This window comes from Tigriopus californicus, chromosome 12 (genome assembly GCF_007210705.1).
Source record: "Tigriopus californicus strain San Diego chromosome 12, Tcal_SD_v2.1, whole genome shotgun sequence".
In the NCBI taxonomy this organism is placed as follows: Eukaryota; Metazoa; Arthropoda; class Copepoda; order Harpacticoida; family Harpacticidae; genus Tigriopus; species Tigriopus californicus.
In genome coordinates, this window is record NC_081451.1 from 14533540 (window position 1) to 14544370 (window position 10831).

A 10831-nucleotide genomic window follows, 5' to 3' on the forward strand; every position below is an offset into this window, starting at 1 on the left:
TCTTTCGTTTCAATATTACTGGGGGATTACATTCCCTATAGTGGTTAGAAACGCCCGTGAAGAATCAAACCAAGCCAAAAAAGATAAACACCTAGACTTGAACTTTTTAACGTCAAAGAGAGTGTTAGTTTTGAAAATTTGAACATGCTAGGAGAGCTCAACCATCATTAAAAAGACGGATGCTCTTTGTCCCAACCGGCTACGACAGACATGGAACAGTATAAGGCACAACCATTTTGCCGCTTACAAAGCCACATTCCCAGAAAATAGATAGCAGTCCACGAGACACTCACTTCAACTTCGGTCCCTTTATTCTGTACATATTCTTTATTCCGTTATTCCCTTAGGTTTTGTGTGTGGTTCTCGTTATACTAGATCGAACACGGGCTAAATCCCTCTAAAAACCTCATAAAGTTTATTGAGTGGACGTGTGGTGGTTGTTGACATAATGATTCATTTTATTGAGACGAGGGTACATATACAGAAAGAAACAAACTATCGAGAGCAATGTGAGAAGGAGTAGAGAGACTGGAATGATACAACATCTCCCTCAAGGCGGTACAATGGGCATCGTACTGCTTCATTATTCACAAGACAGGGTGGTCAATCCGCTCGATCCCTTGGGGAGAGCCACAACCGAGGGTATCAGTCGATCCTACCGACTGCGACATGTTACATGGCCGAATGGTGACTATTGACTAGATGCTTTATTGCATTGAGACGGGGGTATACTTACAGAAAAATTGAATAATTGAAAGCCGCGTGAAAAGGAGTAGATTGACTAGAATAGCAGAACAAAGTTGTATAGATTTACTAAAACATCTCCTTGGAACTTTTATGATAAACCAGGCTATTTCAATTTTAATTTTAATTTTCAGTTGCAATGTTGCCTCATTATATGTCCTGTTTACGTGTACTCACGCACTACGTAATGTAAATACGAGTATAATGTTCAGTCCCGTCCTTTGTTGAGAGCAATTGTACGTTTTGTCTCTGCTGATCTTTTCAAACGGCCAGTCTGAGTGTTGTGTTGTGTAGGTGGTCGCGTGGTTGCTTAAGGTAAGACACATTTGTTCTTCAGCTTTCTCTTCTTCCTATCACTAGTAGTTTAGTCTCATATCTTTTATTTCATTTTCATGTCGTATTTCACTTTGTTCATCTATCAATATATTTATCCCAGTTCTTGGTTATGTCATGGATTTTTTGATTTAAGGAGTATTTTATTTGTTTATTGTTTGGTTTGTTCATTTCCTGCCCTTGTAAATGTAGTTGATTTTTCTTGTTGTATTCAATCAGTTTAGTTTCGCATTTTCAATACAAAATAAGGTTGCAGAACCTTATTTTGTTCTTTTCCATGATTGGTTACTTTTGTAGTCGAGTTGGTGTTTGTTGACTGACGCTAGCTAGCTGGTCAGCCAAGACCAGGTCATCGTTGTCGACCAACTAGTCCCTCTTCTCGTCTCCTTTGTTGCTAGCTAGCGGGACCACCTAGGTTTTTCTCCTGGTCTGTCCCCAGGGAGTACTTTCCTCCTTGGTTTCCGACTAGCACGTGTGCTGTTTACCTGCTGTTCAACTGGTTTTCATTTGCACGCGCTGGTTCTCTCTCTCTTTTGCCCTCTTGGCTCTGTCTTCTTCTTCTTCTACCTTTTTTATCTTTTACCTTCCTCGCCCTCATTTCTAACGGCTTTTCTCTAGCAATTGAAGGAACCTTCCAGAATATTTCTCCACATTTTGTTCAGGTTCCCAGTATTTTTGATTAGGATCCCTCAAATAGCCTTGATTTCAATAAATATGGAAGCTTTGTTGAAGGGACTTTCTGAAGGGGCTATGAATTGTCTTGAGCTGGTTTTGGATGGGAAAACTCCGTCCTCTATCAATAAGCCTTTCATTATGGAAGTCTAAATAGCTTGGGTTGGTCACAACCAGCCACTACTTGACTGTGGGATGAACCAGTCAAGTGTAGGCAAAAGATACACAAGCACTGACACTCTTGATTTGATTGAAACGCCCCTTGTTGTGAAAGAGGTCATAGAGGTCAAAGAGGGCATAGTAAAGAATGCTCTCGAAATTTGCAATGTCCATAAACGACAGAGATGCAAAAAGGGCTGGGAAAGGGTGTAAATTGGCTCACCCAGAATGGTGTCCCAAACTTAGAGAGTTTGGCCTTCTCAAATTCAATGAGAAGGGCTGTTCCAAGCAGGGGTATAGCTTTTTGCCACCCATTTATGTGCATAAAATCATTGAGGCACAAGGTATGCCTCAATTTCATGCACAAATGCCCATCTCAAAGGCACAACGAAGACGAGATAGTAGTTGTCTCAACCTCATTGTCAAGTCTCTCAACAGACTAACCCCACCCCTTTCCTTTCCCCTTCCCTCTTTTCCTCTCATTGTTCCACTCCCTCTCCTCCAACCTCATCCTCAATTCCTCAAACCTCTCTTCTGCCCAAACTTTGTAACCCTAATCCCCTCTCTGGTCGCCATGAGCCCAAAGAATCTTTTAGATCGTATGCTCAGGTAGCGGCCAGAGTTCCTTTCCCCCCTCTTTTATCCTCTCCTCAAAGGTTTTTTCATCCTCCGCCTAAGATGAGTTTTGTCCAAAAGCAGGATTTTTTAGGGTTAGAAGGCTTAGTCAAAGATTTGATAGCACTAGTCCATCGAAGGGCAATGAGCCCGTAAAAGGGCTTTATCTGAATGTGCATTGTCTTATTTCCAAACATAATAGCACAAAGATCAACAAGGTTCTTGAGGAACTAGCTTTAAATAGGCAGGTCTCGTTCATTTCCATGACAGAAACTTGGTTTCAACCAGGGATCCTTGATGAAGAGCTAGCCATGGTTGGTTTCAATTTTGCTCGATGCGATAGAGTACGCCCTGACAATCCCATTTTTACGCATGGGGGCGTACGTCCATATGTTAAAAATGACCTGCACATTAATCATGTACAAATGGAGGAGACGTGGTGTAGTGATTAGCGCAGTTTCCTTATACGAGAGAGGTCCCCGGTTCGAATCTCCTCCCCGACCTTTCTCAAGGAAACTTTTAGACGCTAACCCTGCCCACAGACTGAGAACCAAACTGATACGGACACTACACTGCCTATCGGAAAAAGTATAAGGACGATGTGATGGCCAGCTTCGCTGGCCGGGCGAGGCTCATCCCTCCGACCCTAGCACCCCAAATGCAAATGTCGAATGGAGAAGTAGAGGTCTTAGTTTGTCATCTTCAAGGTCTTGTTCTATCCATTGTGACATTATACGTATAGGCCCCTCTTGTTAGCCCTCAAATTTATAAGAAATGGGAAGGTCTAGTCACTTTGCTCAAACGTTTTCTTTGTAGAGGACTTTGCCGCCTTCGGACCGTTAAGTTTCAATAGTACAATTTTGATTGCATAATAGCCATATCTACTCTGACATAACGACGCGTCCGCTCAGTCTATCAAAAAAAGTGTCACATTCGGCGGTGATTAGAGCCTCAACCAACCGGTAGAGACAACTAGAATTGCTCTTCTTTCAAAAACCAAAGTGGCACGTGCAATCCTATTCAAATTTCAGTAGTTTCATCAAAGTGAGTGTCATCAACAATTTTCGAATTCCAACCGATACTCACCTGCCGTCCAAGCCTGACATTCCTTTGTCGTCTCAGAACAAAGCAAAATGTCGCTTCCAAACTGTGTATGCAATCTTTGTGAGGAAATCGGAGTAGCTGAAATGGGTACGGCTTCAGCATTTGATATTGGCACAAGGCGTCCCATGTTCAAATCAATCATGGTTAGGGCTGAAACCAAGGTTTTGACAAGGTAAATTGATAAGTAGAGACCGGATGGTTCTTATTCATCCTTGTTTTAGAAAATTTATGTTTACACACGATTTCAACATGCTGTGATCAATTGCAGAAACGATCGCAATGCACCGTCCAAAAGCCTTGTTCTTTGCCCAGTGGCTCGTTTATAAATCAAGTTCGGCACATGGTGAAATAAAGTAAGATAAAATTTCATTCATTGTGGTCAAGGGATGGATAAGCTAACAAAAGTTTTCATTTGTTTCAACATAAGACCTACAACATTAATGTACATACAAACGTAACCGATTTGATATTGGATTCATGGGATTATGTACTCAGCTGGACAAGGGAGTCCTCAGAGGGAGTTATCGTGGAAAAAACAGAAGAAAATAAGTATCCCATTTCTTGGGCTTGTTTTCGTTCCTCTATAAACGCATTGTCTTGTCTGGCCTCTTTGGATTCGACTCGCCACAAAAACTTGCAACTGGACTCTTAGGTGACAGTTCAATACAACAATAGAAAATGCGCAGCTGCTGCCATGGTGTATGGTTTTTTTCTTGAAGAAATCCATTGCTCCGTCATTTAGGGTACCAAATGTTTAGGCTGCCTTTTTGCTTAAAATCAATGGGTCTTTTTTGTACTTGGGGTGCTCGGGTCGGAGGGGTGAACTTCGCCCGGCCAGCGAAGCTAACCATCACATTGTCCTTATGTTGTTCCGATAGGCAATGTCATAATCCGGATTACATTGGTTCTTCGTCTGTGGGTGTAGTTACCGTCTAAAAGTTTCCTTAAAAATGGTAGGGGAGGGCAATCGAACCGGCGACCTCTCTCATGTTAGGAAATTGAGCTAGCCATTACTCCACGTCTCCTCCCTAAATTGATGTGGAACACGTGTAGTAGTATTGAAGGGAAAGTTTCTTCCCTTTTGCCAAAATGACAGAACAACTGGTCCTTGGAAAGCAACAAGCATGTACTTGGCTCAGAATCATGAAAACCAAGGGTTTTCGCCTAATGTTAGGACAAAGTAGTGGAATGACTTAAACGGGAAACTCATAAACAAGGCTCTTGTCTATTCAATCGTGACCTAGTAAATTAAAAAGAAAATTAAAAGCGTTCCCGGAAGACCAGATCCTTCAGGGCACAAGACTCTCACGCCTTCTATATCCTGTTTGAGACAGCTATGAATGCTTGAACCCAAAATTCATGGATGCCGGATAGTTTTTGTGTTTTTCTAAATGACTTTTAACTATATTAATGGGACTACCATTCTGTGAAAGGCATCTTAAAATATTGGTGTCAAAATTTAGAGTTGCAACTCAAGCAACAGTGGGATGTTTGTGTAAATACTACTTTTGGCATGAAAAAAAATAATTCAAGGATATCAAGGGAGATTCCAAAACCGAGGTCCCAAAAACGGGCCACAAATAGACATCGAAAGTAAGATGACTCTTTGTTAATATGTTTGTGGAGAAAAACAAAATGCCTCAAAAAAGCGAAAAGGTCCAAAAAGGTAAAAAATGCCAAAAGGTATTAAAATGCAAAAAAATGTTTCATAAGCAAAGAGATTGGTTTAAGCCCGAATTGATGCGTTTGTTCTATTACAAAATGCTAGGCAAACAATTGCATTTACGAGGTTACGCAATGATCTTCTTCACTATATTTATTGACACTTTTGCTACTTGATACGGAAGCTGTGGAAACAATTGCTTCTCTTCGAGAGCCTAGTAAAACTTCTTGGGCGCCTAACAAGAAAAAACAAGTTAAATAAGAAGCAGATCAGGACCGACAAGACATAAACATTGAGCGATTTGATTACAGGGTAGTCACTGTAGACTTTTAAGTTTTTCCAAAAAAAAACACAACACCGGAAAAAGACGTAACGAAAAAGGGCCCTTTTTCGGTTTTTCGAACAGTTACCGAAAAATTCATCGAAGTAGAGGGAGGTGCGTTGAGTACTAGACTGCGATCGTTAAGTCCTTGTCGCTAGAAAGAGCACGTCATTTTGTCATTCATATACAGTACTATTGCTTGCTTTCAAATGTAAAGTTAAGTTTGCTTACTCCAACAATACGAAGGAGTTTGTGCTACAATCATTTTGGTCTCAGACCGTTACAAAACCTGATGCCATAGTTCTACCCATTTCTAGTTGGCTTAGATATGGAGGACCATTTAACTTTTGCCAATTTTTTTTTGCTACATGCCACCGGCAAAAGCACCTGTCAAAAGACAGGAGGCATTTTTCAACGATATTTGGTAAAAAAGACAGAACTAGCACTCCCTGAACCTTAATCCCAATGGACTTTTTAAAGGTGATTTGAGGAAATAAAAGCCATTGCAATCGACCAGGACATCTCTTTCAATCACCGAAATAAAATCATAAAGAAATCAGTATTTTTAGCAAGCACCACAACTTCCAATTGTCAAAGGTTAGAATTGTTCTCTTAGTTTTAGGTAAATTACGGAACAGAAGTCTCCATGAGAAAGGTCAGGGAAGATAATCAGCACATCGTCCTCTCACGTGAAAAAAAACTTCTCTAATCACTGCACCACCTTTCCCCCTTTTTAAGGATGTCTTTGAAAGGCAAGATTCGAACTAACATCCTCTGAAGAACTGACCCGCTCTGGATACATCAGACCACTCAGTTATTAAATATCGTCAACTGGAAAGCATATGAGGGCTCATATGCTTTGATAGCGAAGGGATACTAAATGCAGTATACGAGTAGTATACTAGCGCGTTGCTTAGTCTAATGCACTATGAAAAATAGAGTTCCGTTGCGCAAAGAGCCGTCTAGCGGGTTCGTGCCGAATACGGTTGCCTTTCTAGACCCTTTCCTCTAGTGTTATTTGAAAATAATTGCCGAAAATAGCGGAGTGAGAGTTTTTGTCGCACTATCTTAAAGCTTGAGTGTGTGTAAAATGATAGCTTATATAGTTTCTTATTTTTGAGGCAAATTGCTCTAATTTATGATAGTGCTTTTGGTGCTACAATTTGAGTAAACTCACTCATGAAAACACTTTGTTAATACTAAGGCAATTCCAAATCTTTGGTGGCGTTGGTTTTCCTCCCATGAATTCGATTAACAATAAATCATTGTTCTGGCTTGCCTATCAAAGCACAACACCTTCTGAGAGACGCTAAATGTACTCATCAGATTTTTTGAGCAGTCATAGGGTAAAAACGCAAAATTAACGTAATGGCGCCAAAATGGCAACTCCACACTAGCAAGCTGACTTCCTTCTTTCTTGCTGTTTTTTTTAACAGGGGGCCACGTTGGGCGGGTGTGAACATTTACTAGCTGTCTAGAGAGAAAAATGACACCCCAAAATTGTTTCAGTTGTTCTTTACCCTGAATGCGTAATGGGATCTTCTGGCGTGGTTTGTTAGTAACTTTTTGGTTTCCCTCCACAAAAACAGCAAATATGGGTGCCAATTTAGGCGGGATTTTTAGGAATAAGACAACTTTTCCTACTTTTTAAGAACTAAAATCTTAAATATGATTTATCCTATTGCTATGCCACGTAAATTGAATGGTAAATTAAGCTTAATACATGAAAACATATATATAAATATAGTAAATGAGTTATATTGCACCAATGACAGGCAAAATGGGAATTCATAATGAGGTTCAATTTCATTATTTAGATTTCTGTGGGTTACTAGATAACATATTTTTCTTTTGGGTGAAAAAGTTTTAAGATGTGGTCAAAGCAAAATCTCTAAAGTTTTAGGACGATGACATTTCTCTCACCACACCTCTACCTTACTAGCTTTGGCATGGGGAGGAAAGCTGTATTTACCAAACTAGGCGAGCAGATTGCTCGATGCCAGACGTCGCCGTACACTCTGAGGACATTGGTACAGCGAGAAGTAAAAGTTTAAATTTAAACAGTTTCATTCTTCCGGATTAAGTTGCACTTCTTATGCATTACGATCCCACAAACTTCAATAAACGCATGTACTTTTGAGACTCTCTAACAGAGGTTCTCTCTTGAGTATTGATGTGTTCCCTGCTTCCCGCCTTCATTCAAATACTTCACACCTTCTTGTACGCTCGCATCCAACAAGACAGCTGGAAAAGAGGACGCTACAATTAAAATAGTACGGATTGATTTTATGATCTGAAACGAGGAGGAAAGAAAAATAAAATTCAATCGTCACACCATGGCGCAGCTGGTTCTTTACCCCGTTTGCGGGTAACGAGCCGCGGGATCATGCCCACCAATACGGTTGCCCCCAGTGGGGCGGAGGGGAACCCGGAAGAATCTGCCGGAGTTTCCGCTATCCCCCTTTCAATCTGCGCAATTAAAGGTCGCACAACCCGGATTAAGAGTGCGATTAAAAGTGCTTCTGTTTCGGCCCAGAATAAGCCTACTTCGGCAGTCAAAGCTGAGCTTGAGCGACTTATTGGACAACTCCAAGCTAACCAGGATAAATTAGAGGCAAAATACGATAGCCTGGCCGCCATCGATCCAAATCTTTTCGATGATTGCCAACGCCAACTTTCAGAATTCTCAAACGATTATGATGACATCTTCACCGTGGCAAATGATGCTCTGTTGCAAATGGCGAAGATAACAAGTCAGCCTCCCTTAACTGATGGACCGACTAGAATGGATTATGTGTCGGTCCCGAGGGTACAAGCTACTCTAACCCCTGGAGTTCTTTCACACGAAGCAACCCCAGACGAGTTGTGAGACTGGATTACGAAATTTCGTAGTTATTTCAGCACTAGTCGCATGCAATTTTTCGAGACGATTGATCAACAGTCTTACTTTTTTGCTGGATTGGATGCAAGCTTAACGAATTATGTTCGTAATAGCTGCAACGACTCAACGCCGATATGGGCCATCGGTGGATGTGTTGACGTTTTAGAGTGCCGATTTGCTAGTGTCTACCCAATCTTTGTTCGACGATGGGTGTATTTTTCTATGGAGCAACAAAAAGGCCAACTATTTTCTGACCACCTCGCGATCATGGACAAGAAGGGTGCCGAAGCTGAATTATCCGGCCTTGGGGTGGAAGAAATCAGGGTCTTCAGGGCCCTTAATAGTTGTACCGACAATAAGTTAATGGAAAAATTCCTGGATCTTGCTTCCCCAACTTACAAGATGATAATGGAAATCACCGACATTTATGAACGAGGGCAACGTAATAAGCAAATTATTGAAGAAGTCAAGACCGCCAATAAGTCTTCCTCTCAGGCGGCGGACGCATTTGCCAACGTCCTTGAATCTGAATCGTTGAAACCGAGCGGCACATGCTATGGATGTGGGTCTAGAGACCATCATAAGACTCAATGCCCACACAGAACTCACATCTGTCAGGAGTGCGATAGAGTGGGTCACATAGAACGAGTTTGTGGCAAATTTCCAGTTCGTGTTCGTGGCCGCGTGAACGGTCGTCAGCGGCCAATCAGTCGCGAATCACGTAAACCAAGACGTCCGGCTACCCCCGATCATCGTCGTAGAGAACGAAGTGGATCGGCTACCATCTCGGCTGTCAATCATCCCAATTGCCCAACTCCTAATTTTCGAATTGAGGTAACCTCGTTGGATGGTTCCAAGTTTTGTCTTGACGCAATACCAGATACAGGTGCCACCCGGTCTGTCATCAAAACTGACGTTCTAAAAAAATTTCACATTATGTTGCGTCCATCCACGACTAGTCTAACGGCTGCAAATGGCACAACCCTACGGAATGATGGGGCCGTTTTATTAAAAGTCAAAGGCAAGAACGGCAACCCCCACCTAGTAGACGTAATCGCTTCACCCGATATAAAAAAGTCACTTATTTCTTGGCAAGATCTCATGGCCATGAACGTCATACCCAAAGAATTCCCTAAAACATCAGTTGGGGCAATTATTTCTCGGAGTGACTCGCTTGATCTTGTCAAGAAGGATTTCGGGGATGTGCTGGTGACCACGTTGGGCAATTCGTCCGGTACTATCAAGGGCCCGAAAATGTCTATTGAATTGGATGATTCTATCAATGTCCGACCTATTCAAGTTCACACCGCCAGACAAATTCCTGTACATTACAAAAAATGTCTGACGATCTTATTGACGAGCTCATTGCTTCTAAAGTGATCAAAACAGTCAGTGTCCCTACCACGTGGATCAGCCCGGCCCATTTTGTACCTAAGCCCGGAGGGAAAAAGTTGCGACTCGTCACCGATTTCCGAAGATTAAATAAAGCGGCAAGCGCCCAGTCCATCCCTTTGTTGGGGCACCTGATCTTATTCGCCGAATTCGACCCGATTCCAAATTCTTCGCGAAACTAGATGCCCTGCATGGATATTATCAGATCCCACTGGATGAAAAGGGTTCCCTACTTACGACTTTTCTCGTGCCTAGAGGGCGATTTTGTTATGTGACGGCTCCCATGGGACTTAAATCCAGCTCCGATGAGTTTAACCTTCAAACAGACGGAGTATTCACCGACCTCGAATATTTGCTAAAGCTCATTGACGATATGCTCATCCAAGCCCGCACAATGAACGAACTTTTAGACAGACTGCGGATAGTGCTCCAACGCTGTTGAGAAGCTGGAGTCAAGATTTCTCTCGAGAAGCTCGAAGTTGGGCCACGGGTTAAATTCGCTGGATATATGGTTAGTGGCGAAGGAGTCCACCCCGATCCGGACAAACTACGTGCTTTAAATGATTTTCCAACTCCCAATTCCATTACTGAATTAAGATCGTTTTTGGGTTTAGCTAACCAACTTGCTGGATTCATCCCTGATCTGGCATATGCGACAGTTAACATCAGAGAGTTACTTAAGAAGAAAAATGCGTTTATTTGGCTGCCAGCTCATGAAACGGAATTCAGAGAAGCCAAAAGGATACTCTGCTCTGAACACGTAGTGAAACCATTTGATCCCACTTTACCAACTGAATTATTGACGGACGCCTCCTGGCTTCATGGGTTTGGTTTTGCTCTGGTCCAAAGAAATGCCAGGGGCCGTCCACACCTAGTACAGTGCGGATCGTGTTCTCTAACTCCAGCTCAAAGGAATTATGCCACGGTTGAGCTGGAGTGCGCTGCC

The 10831-nt window shown here is 42.1% G+C and overlaps 1 protein-coding gene across 1 annotated transcript in view; it reads right to left on the reverse strand.

Moving 5' to 3' along the window:
* Positions 1–10831, reverse strand: part of LOC131891757 (uncharacterized) — a 17743-nt gene that overhangs the window by 2379 nt on the left and 4533 nt on the right. The window contains exon 3 of the mRNA XM_059241407.1: positions 3610–3777. Coding sequence (XP_059097390.1) covers positions 3610–3777 — 168 coding nt within the window. The remainder of the gene's footprint in view (positions 1–3609; positions 3778–10831) is intronic.